Genomic DNA, 20,469 nt, shown 5'->3' on the forward strand with positions numbered 1-20,469 from the left:
GTGAACTAGCATGTTGCTACTCCCCACAGTAGGCTGCTTGAAACACCGACTATCAACACACAGGACGAGGTGACCAATCACAGTCCTTGCGGTCTGCGTCGCCTCGACGCAAAGTTAAAAAATTTTTTGGAGGTGCACAATAGAATACTATATTTTGCCTGAAAATAAAATAAAAGTCACAATATCTGTAGAGATAGAGATCCTTTGTTAAAATAGGGCAAGTTCAAACTACAGTATGCTCTTAATAAATACAAACTTGCCATGAAATTTAACCTAAATAGGCCTACCTTTTAAGCACCCAATGTATAGGCTAGTTTTCTACAATTACCACTGAATAAAACAAATCCCATCATTGTGAAAATCACACTTTTACTTGATTTGTCAGAAAGTTTAATTCTCTACGGTTCACTTTAATATTATCTTCATATCATTCATATTATTTTGAGAGTGTTCGTATCATTTTTAAAACATCTGGTGACCTGAACTGCTGAAGACATTGGGAATAACCCAGAGGCATCCTGTGATATCGAGGACTGGTTCTCTGGGGTGAGGGCCTCTGGATCCAGTAGCCCGTACTTAATAGACAAAACACTGGGTTCTCCTCGCAAGGTCAATGGATAAAGTTTGCCCCTATCTCAATAATATTATCACCTGCAGATGGAAAATAGTATGGTTGTAGAAAAGAAAAGGGTTAGTGTTAACATCGAGACTAATATGTGTGTTCTTACACTGGTACAGTCATGCCCTATGAGAGATGTACAACTGCGCATGTGCGGAAATAAAAGTAACTCCCCGTTGTGGTTGACACACCAACGATGAGCATGTGTGTTTATTCCTCCGTTAAGTAAGTCGGTATTCCTGCCCTGAAGATGACAGCACCAACAATTAGGCTATTGTATAGGTATTGAAGAGGAATGACATTTGCATAATCATTTCTTCTAATTATCAGTTATTCACAGATCGGGCAGGTCTTAGTTAAGAAAGAACAAACATTTTTTTTTAAATTAGGTAAGCAAACATTTGGATCTGCAAAATCTCTTTTCGTAGGGAACTCCTACACAATAATACACTAAATAGGCTTGTAAGAAAATAAAATGTTGTAGGCTAACTAATACATCGTATTATAATAGCCTAAGTTACTTATCTATGCTCCTGTCAGATCTCAGCCTGCTCTGTGGATTAGAGGCAATGTAAAAACGTATTGCGAGGTAATGTTAACGCAGAACTTTCTGCGCTCGAGGTATTGAATGGTTGGAAAATCTACAGTGTATTCTTATGATTCAACCTACTAAAAGAAAAACGGCAGTGTATGTATAGGTAGGTGTAAGACTATACAGGTAGCTCGCCCAATCTCCCGGTTTTAATTCTTCCTCCACTTTTTGCAGTCGCTTCAAGTATCCGCACATGTTGCATCCTATTATCAGTATTTTAGCGTCTACACTCATAGCCATGAGCCATTGCATACGGTTTAGTAGGCTGACAGCTGACAATGCTGAAGTGTGAGGAACTGTGCCGGTGAGGGAGATATCGAGCGAGTGAGTGATCGCACCTGAGCTAATAAAAGCAAATGACTGCGCCTCCGTTTGTTTATTGTGTGAAGTTTTTGCTGAATAAATTAAAACTTAGACAAGAATGTCATTGTTAACATTAAAGTTCCATGTAGTGGTTTTTTTTTATGCAAGTGAAATACTTTTTTTAAATGATGGGTATTGTAATGTTCGAGTTTGTATACCATGTGGGAATACACAGTTTTACTTTGGAGCTGAAAGTAAGTTTAGATGGATTTTTCTTTGGTCTGCCTGGATGAGTCTCTAAGCCTTGATGTTGTGCTGGAAAACAAAGCTCATTTTGAACAAATTAATGTTACAAAGAGATCCTTCATTCTATTAGCTAATTTGCTATCCTGTTTCATTTGAATAAGTACGGCTATCTAACATTTGTTAAAGAGACAGCTGTTTCTGGAGTAAATCCCCTAATTTGATCTGCTTAATTGCAATAGATTTTGTAAACATCAAGATTGAATGCAGCAACTTTGTCAGTTAGTACAAGAATGCTTTAAACCTAATCTAATAAAATTGCGTAAGGGAACCATTGCAAAGCCACTTACCCTGTAAAAGGCTTGCATACCCATTAGGGTAAAATTCCCTTGGACAGGAATAGATAGCAATTGATTGGGACTTCCTTGAAAATATGTGATCACTCCGACTAATTTGTGATTTGGTTGGTCATTGGGTGGTCTCCAAATGCTGTTTTTGTCATTGGTCTCACTTGTCATTTGATCCTGGATTAGGGGGCCACTTTTTCTTCTAGATCCTAATAAGCCTCATCAAGAAGTCAATAATGTGGTCATTTTAGCCAAGAAAAACCTTGTCCGTTCTCCATTTAATGACCCTGAAGGGTGCAACCCTTATTTAGTTTCGCTAGCTGCTTTTTGCAGATTTATTTCAAAGTTTTCACATTCAAAACACTCCCTCTTTTTAACTGGACTGTAAGTCCCAACGTTGTTTTTTAACACAATTCTTTCAATATTTATATGCACTGAATATCATGATGTATCTAAAGTTCCTTTTCTTGGAGGTAAATACACTGTGGATCATTGTAGTGCGTTTTCTCTGGTTGAATGCCAAAAGTCTGTTTTTTTCTTACACAGCTTTGACATGTCTGAAGTGAGCAACCAGCTGCCCACAGACCCCATCTCCGCAGTTAGAGTAATCACTTCACCCAGCAAGTCCCCTGATGGCTGCTATGTTGTGAGTAATAATTTTGAACTGTCTTGAAACACATAGTTTGATTTAATACGCTTGGATTAAGCCTATATAGTTGTTTGTATCTCCTTCGCACACAGGTAAAATAAAAAAGTAGGTGAAATATTTATAATATTATAAACGTTTTGCCAGCATTATCACACGACCAAAATGTCATTGATCAAAAGTCTAAGCTGAAATATAATCCTTTTATTTTGGTAAGTTCTTTTGTTTGTTTTTGCTCTGTGCCTGTGGTTGTAACTGATTGTATAGCATAACTTCAAGCCAGGATGTTGGCAGCCTTCCAGGGTGTTTTTTGTTAGAGCTGTTGATGACTTATTCATAAAGTTTACTTTGATGATTAGGAACATTCCCTTCCTGACATTGTTGCTGGTTGCAACCAGTATAACAGACACACCAGAGGCAAAGATTTAATGATGTTTGGTTGATGCCCACCACAGTCCTTTAAGTGCACCCCCATTTACGTGTACCTTATATCCAAGTACCACAACAAATGTGTATGGATGTAGTGCAGCAGGATTGGCTGTTTTATGTGAACCTTTGGTTGTGAAAGAGTTGGAGAGGGTTTAAAACAGAAGAGGTTTTACGAGTTAAACAAATCACAAAACAAGCTCCAGGGCAGATTTCTCTTCCTCTCTCTCGCTTCCTTTCAGACTTCTTCTTGCTTTCACCCCCAAACCCTCCCTCCTCACCCAGTTTTTATCTCTTCCTGCTCCACCCTACACACCCAGCTTGTTCTAATCTCTGGCAGATGATGGTGGGTTGGCATCAGAACGGAGCCACTGGCAGGGAAACTGCATACACACCACAAGGTAGTGACAAACGGAGAGAAACCCCTATCAGACTTCCTCCTCTGCTGCTCCAGTGCGCCAATACGTTTCAGCTGATGTGCAAATATTGTGCATGTTCTTTAGGGCTAAAAGCTAGTCGCTGACTGTTAATGGCACTGGTTCATCTCTGCAAGATGCTCAGTAAATTGTTAATACTTTTTTGTTAACCCCCAAGGCACTACAGCAGCGGTTTGAAATTTAAAAATAGTTTGTACTTAAGATAATGAATTGTAGACATGTTAAAGGTTAACGGAATAATGAAATGTCGTCTTTGTGTCACCTTGTGTCACTTCATTAATCAGCTTCATTCGTTTTTTTTTGTTTTTTTTATCATGATTTAGATTATGAATTCAACATGACACATTGCCACAAAAAGATGACTAGTGCACACTGCATGGTGCAAACAAGTGTACATCTGAAAATCACTGACACACTGTGATTAATACCCATACTGCTGTTGGCTAAAATAGCTAAAAAAATGTCAAATGCAAGGAGCAGTATTTCAACCCGATTGATCCCCCTCCTTCTCTAGTGCCACCATGAGGTTGAGGCTTTGCAATCTGTACCATACGACACCCTCTGTCCTTAGACCCTCGACTTGGATAGGAAAAAAACTCCCCTCCCAATAATTCTCAAAAATTATGAAATGGTTTGCCATGAAACTTTATACGAATATGCATTGTGCCCAGATGATTAATCCTGTGAAGAAATCTTAATACCTTCAAACACGATTGACATTCCCATCAGCCTCAGCTGTACCTTGTTAGTGCTAATGAGCTGTTGTTAGCATGCTAAGCTACATAGTAAACTTGGTAAACGTTATACCTGCTAAATATTAACATTATGATTGTGAGCATGGCATGGTGACATTAGCATTTAGCTCAAAGTACAGCCTCACAGAGACATTGGCATGGCCGTAGACTCCTTGCTTCCTGCCTGTGTGACAAAACAGGGTTACACTCCAGATAGCTTAAAGCCTATATTGTTTTAAAAAGAAAACATATCATATCAAAATCATAGCCATGACTCAAAATCTAGTTCAAGTTAGCCTCTGAGATAAAATTCAAGGCCTTTCAGACTCTAAAAAACTATTTCAAATGCATTTGTCCCATCTTCAGGAACATCTTTTGAACATCGCTTTGCAATTCTTTCATCTCCAGACTTGAAATACAAAGAAAAATATCAACACTCTGAGAAGGGGGAATTCTCAGGATATTACGCTGTATTGATTTTTTTTTTTCTCCTTTCATACTAGACTTCTTTTAGAAATCCTCCTTAATACTGACTGCTTACCATACTTACCATACATTTTATACAGCAGATCAAAGGGCTGATTAACTCTTTTGCTCTCTGATACGATAGGCTCACATCTCTGAACTTGAGCAGGTTGTTCCAACACAAGAGAGCACAGGCCCAGATCAAACACTGTTCCTCCGGGATCAGGAGCTTTGCTGAAGCACTAGCAGCCACCCAAAATCAAACGCCACGAGTAGACTTGCGCACATGTGCACTCTGTGCAGGGGTTTCAAATATGTGTGTATTTCAGATTAACCAGAGCATTTGACATGGTAGGCTCATAAATGTATTACTTAAATGTAAGTTTATTTGTAGAATTATTATTAGCTGATTATTCGTTGTAAAGGGAGCATCTGTACTTTAGAGGTATAGTTTGACATAGGCTCATTTGCTTTCTTGTCAAAAGTTAAAAGAAAAGTCAACTTAAAAAACAACTCATGTCTGTACGCTAAGCGTGAAGAGTAGAAGCAGGGGGGAACAGCTAGCCTAGCTCTGTCTAAAAAAAACTGTCTAAAACTCAAAAATATGTATAGCAGGCCCTCTAAAGCTCACTAACTAACATGCTGTATCGCGTTTGTTTAGTTCGTACACAAACTGGAATGTAAAAATGTCTTGTCGTCATTGTGTGGTTGTCAGACAATCAGCAGAGACAAACGGTTGTTCGTCAAGAAACACTTACAGCGTGTGAGTCCCTCTAAAAACCACAAATTGTTGCTTTTGCAGTATGGACTAAAAAAATGTGTTAATAAGTGAGCCTTAAAGCAGCTCGTAGCCATATTTATCAACTTCAGAGAGCCAAGCTAGCTGTTTACCCCCTGCTTCCAGTCTTTAGCTAAGCTAAGCTAAGCTAATAACCCCTCGGCTCTAACGTTAGCGCTATTGAATCAGTCTTCCCATCTAAATCTCAACAAGTAGACTGATAAGAACATTTCCCAAAATGTCAAAATGTTACTGAAAGCCTTTTTTATCAGTCACTGCTGCTTTAGTTCTAGTCAGTAGTCAGTTTATCTATTTCCAGCTGAGAAAAAGCTTTTTTTTTTTTTTTTTTTTTTATCAGGGACATGCAAAAAAAAATTTCTCTCTTCAGGGTTTCTGTTCTTCTTTAAAGAGACCTGTATGTCTTCTCCACCTGGCTTTACTCCCCAGAGGTTTTTTTGATTGTATACCTTGATATCCTTTTTTAGTCACAGCTGTGCTTCTCAGTGCTTCATTGCAACTTGCTGGTGGTGTCTGTCTCCGGAGATCCTTCATAGGAGTATTCAGCACCCCCTAAAGTCTTGTTTCTTTAGTGGGCTTTTAGATCACTGTGAGCTTTAGATTTTAGGAAGTGGCAGTTAAATCTGTCATTGCATTCTAAATCAAATGTTACAACCACATTTCAATATCAGAGCTGCGACGTTTCTTATCAGACATGTTGCATTCTCCACATTGAAGTCTGTGTAATGATGGAGCGATATGCCAGACTTGAAAGTATCAGAGAGGAGCCATCGCAACTTTACACATGCTTTTTTTTTCTGCCGTGGCTCAGCGGTTGGCGTTTCACATTCAAGCTGCGTCGCATCCTTGCTGCCGGCGGCTGTGGCAGGATGATGCCTGAGGTGCCTCCTAGGAGGACCGTGCCCTCGTTACTCCTCAACTTGACTTTGGGTTTCACAAAGCGAGCCCTTTGTTTACGCTGACAGGATGCGCTGGCTACTGACCTGGAAAAAGTGGCCAAGACGGGTTGTCTTGTAAAGAAGAGGGAGGCTGGTGATGTATAGGCTCCTTCTGGGACCTTTCATGGAACTGCTGTTGGAGACGCCCAGCAATCCCTCTCTCTGCTCATCCTCTGCTCTTTCTCTTTTTCTCTCATCCCACTATCTATCTTTGTTCCCCACTTTAGTCTCTGCTCTCATCCCCCCCCCCCCCCCCCACCCAGTCACAGAGGTCATTCATCATTATTGTCAAGGGGGTAATGTGGGTGGTTGGGTGCAGAGATCTATGACTTCTTCATTTGAATAAACCTCATTAGATTGACTCTTCTTTGTAAAGGATCCCTTTGGAAAATAACTCTGGCAGTTATTTAGGTGATTCTCACATGATAGCCAATGGTATATGATGCTTCAGCCGAACGTATTCTCCGGAACGATGGAAGAGTCTGTGCAATGCAGTCTGCAGGTTATGTTTTGCTTGATGCATTCTGCCCTGCATACCTACATTTACATAGCAATGTGGTGTTGGTCCTTGAGTTTGACTTGTGGTGCCTACATGCTGTCAATATGATGCAATCTATTTTTTTTTTACTGACTCCACTGATCATTTACAACTGTGAAAGAGCCTATTGTACAAGGACGAGCTGCTCAGCTCTTAGGATTTTGACTTATTTAGGCATACACATGAAATGGCTTTAAATCCTCAGTAATTTATTCTTAGAAGACTTGTCTCATTAAATCATAGAAAGAATCCACACAGGGAGTAGAGCAGAAAAAAATATTTAAGATGCATATGCAGTGTTCTCAGTTTACCAATGTGTTGCTCAAGGGGTACTACGGTAGGTTTAAAAAACAAAAAATACATTCCACATTTACCCTTAATATAATCCCTGCTTTCCCACTGAAGCACATTGAAGTTTGGTTTTCCTTGTTAGAGCAGATCCTTGTCAGGGCATCTTTAATCAGCCTGGTCCTGAGGGATGATATTTTTAGCCACCTTTTTTGGAGGCTAAGACTCCTTTACCCACGCAGAGCACTAATGAGATGGAGCGCTAGTGTAGGCAAGCGTTAATTAAGGCTAGTATGCAAGGGAAGAGGCAAAAGCAACACGCTCATGGCATACATACATTAACTTTATCCCACCTCCTGCATGTTTTTTTTTCTCTCCTTGTTTTTTTTTTTCTTCTTCTTTCACGTAGGTTGCACAAACAACAGATGGCTGTGACGCCGACCTGTGGAAGGACGGCTTATTCAAATCCAAGGTCACTCGCTACCTCTGTTTCACCAGAAAAACTGTAAGTGTGAATGCAAACTTCTCCCTTTCCCCTATGCATTCTGCACGTCATACGCAACACCTTTTTTATTGTTGTTGTTGTTGTTGTTATTAGCCAGAATATCTTATTGCACTTTGCACTTTGATCAGTGAAAGTCCCATTTAAAAAGGCCAGTGTTGGCAGTGCAGTTTTGAACTTTTACATATAACGAATTTGCATGCATATTCCAGATGAATAATACCTCGGTGAGATATTTTTCATGTTGTACGTCCTCCTGAGGATAGTATTTATGTTTATTCATGAAATAACAAAGAGCTGTATTTTAACTATTCCAATTTATTCAATCAACAGTGTCCCTGTAGAGAAAATGGTTACCAACCAGTGATTGTTGAAAGCAGATCCACATATAATTGCGATTGTGAATGTAAAAAGACTCCTTTTTATGTACAAAATAACTCCACAAAAAGCACTTTTAGTACGATTGTGCTATGTATAGAGCTCCCTAATTGACTCATCTGTGGCTGAAATGATTGAATAATGACAATATTTCTCATTAATGCTGTTGGATCATTTTTGGACTCATCTCCTGCCTGCAGCCTACAGCTGATGTGTTGTTGCATGGCTGTCAGCTGCTCCGTGGCCATAAATAACACCTACCTGTCTAACCTCAGCTCATACAGCTTACTATTGGCTGTCTATTCAGTTGTTTCCATGGGTTGCAGGTAGATAATGCAGACAGTGTAAACAAAGCCTGCATTTTTGTTATCATTTTCCATCAGCTCAATTTTAGGACTTAATCAAATCATTATTATTCTTTTTACAGTATGTCCTCTAAAAGCCAGGCAACTAGGCAGCGGCTGCCTCGTGCCTGAGCTCAATCTGGTCCTCAGTTGAGTATATAGCATACAAATAGCCTTCCCCTAGTTCCTGTATATTATTTTAAAATGTGTGTCCACATTGTTTTAAAGACTTTGACACAAACGAAACATGACAGAGCCATCAACAAAGGCTATTTTGTCTGCCACTCATTGGAGCTCCCACTGTAATTGTCTATGACAAAAACAGATTCTGTAAAATTAGCCCCTGAATTATGTGGGGGGAAGTAAATAGTTTGAGATTTGTCATACTAGGTTGGAGGTAGAGAGCCCCTTTTGTCAGGCCCTGATGGAAGAAATCTCTCCAGGAAAAAAAAAAAAGAGGGGGGGGGGGGCACAAAAATAAAGGTTCCATGCATAGTAATAACATTCATCCATATTCCTCCTTAAGTCAGTATAAAAAACTATGAATAAAAAATGTATCTAATGGTAATGACTGTCGGGCAACAGTAGCAGTGAAATCCAGCCTTTTCGGACGCATCAAGTCACGCCTGGCTCGCCCCACTCTCTACTGCCGCTGTGTATTATTGCAATTTATTATGGCAAAAAATGAAAATGTAATGGGAGGCAGGGAAGAGTCATGCTTGAAAATGTCAACTGCGCAGTCCCTGATTGTTTTTAACCAGTCCCATTCTGTTGATTAGACTGCCTGCTCTGTCTCCCATCATCCCACAGCTTCTCTCCAAAAGGTTGAGAATGATTACAAGTTCACAGATGCATTCTCTCATTGCAAAAAAAAAGAAAAAGAAAGCTATTAGAGAGTAATTACTTCAGCTATGTTGTCAACCCTTCTCTTTAGAGACTTCCCGAGCTTTTAGTAAATCATTGACTCTATTATCTCTACATTTTCTTTCCTGAGACCTCCAAAAAAATGGCTAACCTTTTTTATCTTCTTTTTCTTGCTCTCTGTCCTTTTAAGAGTTGAATTTGCATACGTGACTCTAAATTTCCTGCCTGCGCTCTATCTTTTAGGGGCCTGACGTTGTTGTGGACATGAAGCTGATTGACATTAAGGACGCATTGCCAGAGGGCTTCACACCTGTGGGAGAAACATGGGACACAAGTAAGTAAACAGTCAATACCGACCACAGGCTCGCTCCCCTCCTCTTGTTTTTTCACTCTCCGACCAGCTTATGCGGAGGTCCTCGGGGGCAGCTTTGCTTGAGATAGTGAATGTTTTATGGGTGCAGGTTATCTTAATTTATGGCAGACTGTGGGAATAAAATAAACATGTTGCCCTGGAGGTACAAGAGAAGAGAATCATGAGTCATTGTTTATCTCAGCTGGAGTTGTGCTTTTCTTTATGAGGGGCTTATTTATTTATGTATTTATTTGGGGAGAGGACGAGTGGATGGGGGTTATCTAATATTAATGAAATGCATTCCCCAATGCTTTAGTGCTTTTTGAGTGCTATGTATTTCCCCCTCACTATCCATGCCTTGGAAATGTAATAATATTTTTGGTGTGGGCAGAGAGGACAGCTTGTTTATTATTTTTATTATCATTGCATTTACACTGCACTTTCTAGTGTTGCAGGGGAAATAAATGAGCGAGGCACAGATACAATATAGGGAAGCATGGCAATGTTTTTTTGTTTTTTTTTGCCAGAATGAAGAAAAGAGATTATGTTTTGTTTGGCTATGGTGTAATTTCATGTTTTATTACTTTTATGTGAATCCATGTTTAATGTATACAGTACATGTGACATTATGTATGAGTTTCTATCTAGAATATCCAGTTTAAATCCCTGTTGTGTACTAAAGCTGATGGAGGATACACTTGCTTCTGTCATTTTACCTACTAAAATGATAAAAAGAAATTATAATAACGCATGTGGATATTGTGGCTTTCCGCTGTCCAGTTATTTCCCTTTAAGCACAGCAAGTCGCCCAGAGGCTGATATTAGCTTGTCTCTTATTCTGAGACTGATAATGAATAAATAGCAAAGCATAAGTGGGATTTGTGAATATGAATATATTATATAAATTCCTGTCTGACACCCTCATGTGTACCTGATCAGAGGAAACTGCCACGAGGAAGAAGAGGATCTGCGTGAAAATCAGCCCTCGTGCGGCTGCTGTGACGGCGGTGTATGACATCCAGATCACAGCGAAGTCCAAGTACCATCTTGTTAACTACACCTGTATAGGGTGAGCTGTTTGGCACTGGAAATGAATGAATTCATGAAGTTTTGTATCTTCTATCAATCATTACTTGGTGATACATTTTCTTATACTGTATCATAGACTGTATATTAACAGACAGAGCATGTGTGACGTCACCCATTGGTATGTGGAGATCTGCTATGAGTCGTCGAGTTTGCCGTTACAGGCGCAGCCATCCTGGTTGCGGATGTGACGATTTTAGACGAGAGGGAGGAGTGAGGGAGGAGCTGCTTACACTCTATGTTACGTTACACACTTTCACTGGCAATCACATCATAGCCACGCCCTAAAACACGCCCTGCTTTATCGCTGATTTTAAAATCAACGAGACCATCATTCAAAAAATGACCATCATTCTGTGTTGCAGAAGACGAGCGATTGAGACCATCAACTCATTATGAAGATGTTTACTGAGGTAATAAATCAAGTGAGAAGTGGGTCACTTTCTCATAGACTTCTACAGAAACCAAACTCCTTTTGCAACCGCACGTGTCTCCCCCTGCTGGAATTCAGATAGAATGCAGGTTTAAGGAACTTCCGCATTTGCAGCACTTCGCCGAACCGGATGCGTTGTCCATTAATATTAACAGTCTATGTACTGTATGCATGAAGGATTACTGGCTGTTTAAAACTAAGTGAAACGCTCTCTGTACCCCTCTTCTTCGTCTTTCCACAGTGAGATAAACAGTATGAGGCTATGGTACCGAATGGGAGATGTTTCTCAGCATCAGTCATCCCAGGGAACGTCCAGTACAGCTAACAGTGACGCTCCACCCAACACAGCAAGGTAACATCATACATTCAGCAGTGCCTCTTCAAGTTTAACTCGCCTTTCTTTTTGATTTCACGCCCAGCGTGCTCTTGAACTGTTGTTCCGCTCCTGTACCACACGTACGACAAGTGACGACACAAGCAATTGATCACTCCCGGGCAATCTGCCGTAAAAGGTTGTGGCCGGACAACGAGGCAGCGATGGTGAACCTGGAGAGACAGGCTAACTAGACAGGATCCCCTGAACAAGAACACGAGTTCAATGAGGGCTAAACTACTGCTATTTGTGGGCTGTCCCGGGAGGCAGAGGCAGGCCGCTCCTCTGACTGCCGGTGACAGGAGTGTTGTACTGCGCAGACAAAGAGGAGGAGATGTAGCCCGGAGAGCGAGCAAGCGACAGCTGCAGAGGAAGGGAGGAGAGCTCCAAGATCTCCGCCATGCTGGAGCGTGTGTGTCCCCCCCCCCTCTGTTCATGCTGCTCAGGCTTCCTCCGCCTCAGGCCTCAGAGTGAATGGAGCAACCCTTTGTACTGTGTCCAGATCAAACAGCCCAATTATTTATCGCAATGAAGAACTGGGGATTTCCACAGCAAATTGTAAATAAACAATCGAGACTCCTTTCGGTGTGGCGGCGCTGCGGAGAGAGAAGAATTTGGCACGCAGCGCTGATGGGTTTGCCAGCTTCAAGTGCTATGCTCTGCCATCCTGCGCCAGGCTGAGTAAAAAGCCACTTAAAAGCCACAACAGGCCGGAGTGGTGGATGCCAGCAGGCGTATTTAAAACAGAGCTTCTGTTCACATGGCCACTCAGTGGGATGGGAACAATAAAGCGGATAGGCGTGGATTCAAAAATCCAACTTCAAATAGAGGTTTTTTTCGAATCGTCCATGTTTGGGAAATCGATGGTCAATAATCTTTGATGTGTCGAAGCGCTGGTGAGCGCTCAGGCCCATGTGTTCGCCTTAGCGGCTCTTACCGGTAATCCTCCGTTCTTTTGAAGCCCACTTTCAAGTTGGTGAGGCTCAGAGGTTGGAATAAATTGCACCTCGAAGCGACTCCTGATTCCTGCTGAGATCACAGGCTGCTGTTTTTGTATTAACATTAAAATTCATTCCACAGTCAGAGAGTCTTCTTTTGAGAGTATTTCCATCCATAATGCACCGACACATAAGGACAGGACTGTGGGCAATTTAGAATGCGGCAGTTCTTTGATTATTTATCTGGCATCCTCTCTGTGTAGTTACATGCACTTTAGACAACCATACATACGGCTATACATATTTCTGCAGTTTCTTTAAAGTCTCATATTAGATAGTTTGACACAGTGATTTATAAACAGCTCTTCAAAACTCACTGATTGCTCATAAGTTCAGTAGCGTAACTGTCTGGGTAGTATCACCCCACTATACTTTATTCATATTCAGTAAGAGAAAACTCTCTCCTCCATGCCTCCTTCAGGCTATCTATAACAACTTTATGGCCTTTGGAGAATAGCACCTCTTAAATTTAAGTGCTCTTTACAGTCGGTGGAAAAGATGTTTTAAATACAGTCAATAATGTGTAAATTTTTAATGACCCTTATAATTTTGAAAGCTGCAGTGATCCCTCTCAAATGTTAAGTTGCCTCAGGCAGAGCGAGCTTGTTAGAGTTGTGCACAAACGAACAACGCAAATCAGGTTGTTTTTTATATTCAGCAGCGCCGTGTGCCGTACACAGTAATTGCACGGTGTTGCATCATTATGGGATGCACATGAGTTATTGCATCAAGGCTAAGGTGCTGTATTTGAATTGTTTTTGTATTGTTTTGTCTGTCTGAAAACAGGGCATCTGCAACTTCTGAAAGTTTTTCCAAAACGACGTCTTTTTTTTTTTTCTTTAGAAACTCTTAGAAGAGTTAGATTTCATTTACAAAAGTCTGAAATATTATCTCTTTCTGTATCAGATTGCGAGCTGTCGGGAGATGTTACGTACGGTGACCGACAGGGGCAAACGCACTGCAACTTAACTTAACAAAACACAAGCAACATGCACGAACGCGCTGCAAATACAGAAACGATGCAAAAAGAAAAGCACACAATCCCCGAAAACAAATGCAACAACAACAAAAAAACGCTGCATCCAGATTACACAACGGAAGTTCTCCAGGCCTCCAGGGGGAGCGCTAAGTGGAACAGCTTGATTTTCGACCCCACTGAGAGAGAGCGAGAGAGAGAGAGAGAGAGAGAGAGAGAGAGAGAGAGAGAGAGAGAGAGACAGACAGACAGACAGACAGACAGCTGAGCTTAGGCACGTTCAATCTCAGAACGGTGTGTACCGTTGTGAAACAGTGTGCAACTGCTTTGAGATCATTGACTGTAAATGTTAAGTCTATGTTTGAGATATGTTTTCTCTCGTTTAGCGGGTGTGTCTCTAGTTTATTGGCTCAGGTCACAGGTGATACTCAATCAGCAGAGACGTGTCTGTAAACCCGTGGTAATAAAAAGGCAGAGCGCTCTCGCTCCCCGTGGGGTCGAAAATCAAGCTGTTCCACTTAGCGGCAGTTTAAAGAATTATGGCTGCAACTAATTATTTTTTTCCTTGTCGATGAATCTATTATTTGTTCAGTGTATAAAATGTCAAAAAGTAGTGAAAAACGCCCACAAAGACTCCCCACTGCCAAAGCTGACGTCATCAACTTGCTGGTTTTGTCCACCCAACAGTCTTAAACTCAGAAGATATTCCATTACCTATGCCAAGGAAGAGATTTTTTGGCTCTGTTTGTTGGTTTGTCTGTCAGCAGGATTACATTGGCCAAGGAAGAACCCATTGCATTTCAGAGCGCCCCAAATCACGGGGCGCGTACACTAATTCAATCATTTGTGTGGTGTCAGAATAATCAGAAAAATAACTTCCTGATAATATTTCATGTCATGCAAATACTGGAAACACCTGTCAACGCTCTGACCAATAAAATACAACACACCTTCTTTGTAGCGTCCATGTTGCTTCCTCATCAGCACTTAAAGCTCATGAACACACAGAAGTGGATAAAGCGATTTCCCATCTTGGTAAATGGGACCATCCAAGCAGCACGTGAATGCACCGCCAGCTTTGGCGGAGGTCTGCGCTCTCTGAGTGCCATTCCAAGCTAAAACTAGCAAATGTTTGGCATTTTTGTTTGAAAAAAAATGTAATCGAATATCAAAATGTACTTAATTTCCATTTATTCAACTAACTGATTAGCAGCTCTAAAACAAATTCATCATTTTGAATTGGCTGATCCATCCAACCATTGTCTGCAATTGTTCCAGGTTGCATTAATTTAATTAATTATATCATGACGGAATTATTGTTATATACTGCTGGGAAGTACTGAAAATAAATGTTATATAATAATAAAGAATTCTAGGCCATAATAATGCTTCAGCTGGTATCATTGTACAACAGGTCTTAGAAAGTCTTCAGTTTTACTTGCTGGATCTATTAGACCCAAACCCTGCAAAAAGGAATCTTAGGACTTTGTAAAGGAATGATTATTTTCTCAGTTCAAGAAAGTTCAGAACTGAAGGATCAAGGATAAACACTGAACCTTAAATACTTCTTTCTTATTGGTTCAGGCTGTCGCACCATATTGAGCCACTAAAGCTGTTTCGGGTGCAGGCTTGTTAAGCAGTCTGCGTGTGCAAATGCATTTGAACCTTGTTTGTTTAACGTCTCTTTATCAAGTTTGTCTGAAGCGTCTCAACCAGCGGCCGTGTTCTGTTTTGATTCATAGCCGCAGCTTGATGTCAACCACTTTGGCATGTTCTCTGTCAAGACCGACCATATCAGCCGCTCCCCTGACTTTATAATGTGGAAAACCTGCGCCATCCGGTCAGCCCTATTAATGTGTCCAGTAAAGTATCTTCCTCCTTCCTTCTCCTGGCCAACGCTGCCATTTGTTCTCCTGATAAAACTGTCATTGCTGAGGCTTATATCTGACCTCTACAGTGACTGCTAGCATAAATTAGCCTTGTCCTAATATTGCAATGTCTTTCGCTTCACTCAGAATCAAGGTTTTTGACGTTTCTCTTAGAATAATAGCCTATTGTACACACGGACACTTGTTAAATCAAACTGTACAGCGATAAAAATGTCAAGGCCGAGTATCTTTTTTTTCTTCTTTTTTCTCATTGCGTTCTGTAGTCGTTTTTTTCTTCAACACGTGAAGCCTAGAGAGTCATCAGTGTCAGAATCGGCACGCATATCAATACGTTTCGGATAGCACCGTCTTCTACCTGTGACACTCCACGCATTGCCGCAGCTCTGCAGCTTTCATTGCTCGCTGGTTAACCAAGACTTCCCACTTCACCACTCTTGAGGAGAAAGAGACACGGTGACTGTCAGTGTGTCGCTTGACACATCTCCCATCTGAAGTGGGGAAGAACAATCATTCCCCAGCTCAATCTTACTCATTACTTTTTTTCCCCGTGTTCAGAAATAAAGTTGCGAAAAGTAGCATAGATCAAGCAAAAGGGATGCGGAGCGGTGCCAGGAGTGATCGAATGATCAGCCGAGATCTGATGTGCTCAGACTGTTCAGTGATTTGCCACCAAACTCAGAGAGATCCTCTTTTCAAACACCTGACACCGAGCTTAAAGGAGGATAATGATGGGTGAGAAAAGCAGCTCCCACAAAGCAGCTCTGTCGGCACATAGAGGAAGGTGTGGAGATGTTGTCACGGGAAAGGCTGGATGTGTGTCAAAACAAGAGCTTCCAGCTCTCTGTATCGCAGCTCTGGCTCTTCAGTGATATTACTCTCATCCTCATCTCACCTCTCCACTGACTACCGCTCGTCTGTCCCCACTGTCTCTCCTACTTTCCTTTTCCCCTGTATTTTTTTATTTATTTTTTTAACACGGATAAATCTTGTCTTTATTCTGCGTGGAACAATCTAAAGAACACTATAGGAAGAAAAAATAAAACTAAGTGTAATTCATGTTGTCGAGTAATCCCCAGTGTCGTGGTTTGCTTTGCCGCGCTAATATGATTTTAACTCCGGCAGATTTCATGGGAACATAAGACTCTTGATCTGCGTTGTAATTGCGTAAATCTTTCAGGCTGTGTTCCCAGTTTTACTATAATTTGATGAGGAACTACACTATAATTGAATATTCAAATTAGGGAATATGTGTCAATATGGCTCTCCTTGCCTGAAATGAGGATTAATTGTTGTCAAAACTCCAGTGGCCGACATAACACTGCTGTTGATTAGCAAATGCACTTGCCATGTTTTTGTTTTAAGAATTAGTTGTCTAATTGATTTGCCATATGTTACCCTCTCCAATGCACCTACAATTGTATTTAGAAATCACCAATTTGGATCGAGACAGTTTTGTGTTTTCAAACAGATGGGAAAGCAACCCTGGAGGTTGCCTGTGGAAAAGCATTTCATGAGCACATTTCCCCGGTTTCACGCCAAGTCTTCAGGGTTCTAAGTACCACTTTCACTTGTTCAGATACATAGATAAATAACCAGACTTAATATGTTCCTCCTTTGTCTTTGTTTACGCTGAGTACTAATTTAACAACACAAACACAGACGCCCTAAAAGGACATATAACCCCCCCCCACACACACACACACACACACACACACACACACACACACACATTCTCTCTCTCTCTATCAGTCCATGGGATGTCTCTGTGCTTTGAAAAATGTGTACCTTTCTTCCTCAGCAGTGGAATCAACCTTTGAAAGGTAAGAGAAGCCTGCGTTGAATATGGCAATCGTTCGCACAAGATTGATGCCAACCTTTTAAAAATTCACCATTGGCCTGGATTTAACATGGCCAAATGCTGATGTAAATGAGGAGGAGAAAAGTCGACCCTTTCATTGCAAATAAATCTGAGATGCAGGCTTCAGCTCATAAATACCACAGCCTGTCAGAAGTCTTGTTTTATTGCTCTTGATGGAAATTATTGCATTTATTTATCTCATCCGAAGAGATAAGGCTTCGAAAGCCACAACTCCTGCACAGCACTCATGGATTATGCAGATCAGCCTTCAGTCTTACATTTCAAGAATTTAGATTTTTACATCCACATATAACAATTATTATGTTTTCCATGAACGGAACACGATACACAAAACACAGTTCATTATTTGCGTCTTTTCACAATTCATCGTTTCTCATTCTTCTCGTCTACCTTGTTCTTTGTCTTTAACAACAAACTCTTAGGCCTGCATGTCCTCCAATCAAAGCAATTCCCCTTTATTAATGATAATGCCAACTACTTTGCATTATCATTATAAGATCATTTGTTTTATGATGCCATCCCCGGAGCTCATTCTACCTTCAGAGCATGTCATGTTATGCAGCTCTCTCGAAGCTGTGAATTATATTATTTTTTTCCTGCTTGCTGTGGATTTATCGATCCGTAGGGGTGAGTCACAGAGTGTAATTCATGATAGCTTGATTGATGAGGATTTCAATCTTATATGGTTTGTTAACTTCAACTGCCCACAAAGTGCATTCTGTGCTGTTTTCTGTAATACAAGGCCATGAAACGGTAAAAAAAAAACAAGACTTCCCTTGAATAATGGAATCTCTCAGTTCCTTCAGAATTTACAAGATCCTGCTTAAATCCCCCTCCGTTAAAGGTCTGTTCAAGCCCCTGGGCAGCTGAGGCACGCTTTAACTTTTACCATATTTCTCCTCTTTACATTCATCCTGTTATTCCAGTGCTCTGTTATGCTTTTAGGGAATGAAAAAAAAATAAAACCTTCTGTGTAAGGATTTTCCATGCTTCCATGCTTAAAACATTCTCTTTCATTATATTTTAATGTCTGAGCAATGTGTCTTGGAATACAAATGTCCTCGTCAAACACCAAGTTTGCATGTGTTTGTATGTGTTTACCCTGATGGTCAGTAAAATAGAGTTGATCAGTTGAGAGAACATTGTTGCTTTCTTTCTGCCAGGGCGAGGACCATGATCAGGCCGGACTATGAGCACCAGACTAGTGGGAACTACACCATGACAGGTAAATGGTCTTACACTTTAAATGTCTGCAACTCGGCACCATTTATGACACTTTAGAAATTAGAGTGATTTAAGAGTTTGCCCAAAATGCGTCAGGGTTGTTAAACTGCTTACTTTTACTGCAAGACAAAAAGCTGTAATACTACCACTTACGCTTTCTAAGTACACCCGAATGTCGTCTCCACGTGTGCATGATGGCGGTTCCTTTGGTTCTTGATCTAAAAACGCTCTATGTCTAGATCTCAGTGATGGATACTGTACAGAGCTTTGCTTATCTGAGCGAACGTGACTTCCCAGAGGAGATCGGCATTACACTCAAGAGAACATTTAACAGCTGTCAAAGATGATCCGTCACATATACATACTTACATTTGTACCATGCATTGCACTGGACGAATTCTCCTTCTCTTTGTCAAGGAGAGAAACTCGACTAATAGTACAATGCTCCAGGACTAAAACAGAAGAGAGGCTAATTCGTTAGGGTGCAGAGCTTAGCTGTGACAGCCTCAGAGTCAGAGCCGGCTGAGACGCTCCAGCCCTAAAGAGCGTGTGATCCACACGAGGTGAACGAGGCAGGCGGCTTTTTATCCAGCTGGAGAGAGACACCATGTGGTGAAGATTCCTCCTGCTGCTCATGCAGAGGCACACCCAGCATACAGCCATGTTACAGCCTGCCTTTTTAATACAAGGCTCCGTTTTTTAAAAAAAAGTGCACATGATGGAACTGCATGAAGACTTAGTAAATGCGTAAATGTCAATACATGAATAATACGTAATTTTGTTGCGATGACATGTCATATTATAAGTTAGTCGAGGCAAGTGTGCAGAGTGTGGCCCTGAAGGAGCAGACATTAACACACAGCTGAGTGGTTTGGGCATTGGGTGTGCGATCCCTCCACTGGGACAGGGTTTGAGTGACAGTGAAGAACATGCACATACTGTACAGTACGTTGCCAGCAGTCATCACGTATCTCCAGGAAACTGTCCTCTGCAGCTGTACACACTCCCTCTTTCTCCTATACCTTCATGTGTCCCTTCATGGTTTTTAAAAGAAGAGAGGATAATGGAGTTAGCTTGAGATGGTATCTTGGCTTTTTTTATTTCTTGAGACTGTGTACTCGTCAGCCGTACAGCATCCCACTGTGAACGTGAGAGAACGTCACTTCCCTTCATTAACAATGTGATAGCCTGCGGACCAAGTGTGAGGTCGTAGCCGACAGCCTATTTGTGTTAATTGTTAGCGGTGGTAGCTCTGGTGTGTGCGTGTGTGTGCGTGGGTGTGGGTGTGGGTGTGGGTGCACGCGTGTGCACGTGTGTGTGTGGGCTGACAGCTGGCCAGGTTCGAGTTGGTCTAAAACCATGTGCGCTCTGTCAGGGTTGTACAGGCGCCTTCTTTAGGATTGATGAATTGCCTGCTTTCTTGATTAAACCCTCCGTCACTTCCCAACAAAACAAAAACCCCAACAGAAAAAGAAAAAAAAATGAACCGAGTGAGTTGAGGGGAGGAGAGGTAACATGTCTGGGAAACCTGTCATCCGCAGTCATATCATGTACAGATGTGATGTGCAGGCGCTTTGACATTTATTACCAGAATATTAAAAACTAATTCACATTTATTTTTGCAGCCCTCTTTTCACTTGACAGTTCAAGCTCATTTGAAAAATTATCAAGTTTCCATAGCAGCCAACCAACCAACCTTTTGCTTTTCTTCACCACGTTGCTTTGATCCATGCTAAGTCCCTTTGCCAATTCGGTCTGTTATTCATACATTGACAGGAAAGCAGGATAGTTTAAAGGTA

General features: G+C 41.1%; 1 protein-coding gene across 1 annotated transcript in view; it reads left to right on the forward strand.

Moving 5' to 3' along the window:
• The first annotated feature begins 2,657 nt into the window (after positions 1 to 2,657).
• mvb12bb (multivesicular body subunit 12Bb) overlaps positions 2,658 to 20,469 on the forward strand; it is a 33,735-nt gene continuing 15,923 nt past the window's right edge. Inside the window, exons 1-6 of the mRNA XM_078249659.1 lie at positions 2,658 to 2,750; positions 7,782 to 7,877; positions 9,704 to 9,794; positions 10,752 to 10,881; positions 11,573 to 11,683; positions 18,610 to 18,671. Of these exons, the coding sequence (XP_078105785.1) occupies positions 2,658 to 2,750; positions 7,782 to 7,877; positions 9,704 to 9,794; positions 10,752 to 10,881; positions 11,573 to 11,683; positions 18,610 to 18,671 (583 nt within the window). The remainder of the gene's footprint in view (positions 2,751 to 7,781; positions 7,878 to 9,703; positions 9,795 to 10,751; positions 10,882 to 11,572; positions 11,684 to 18,609; positions 18,672 to 20,469) is intronic.

This window comes from Sander vitreus, chromosome 5 (assembly GCF_031162955.1).
Source record: "Sander vitreus isolate 19-12246 chromosome 5, sanVit1, whole genome shotgun sequence".
NCBI classification, from domain to species: Eukaryota; Metazoa; Chordata; class Actinopteri; order Perciformes; family Percidae; genus Sander; species Sander vitreus.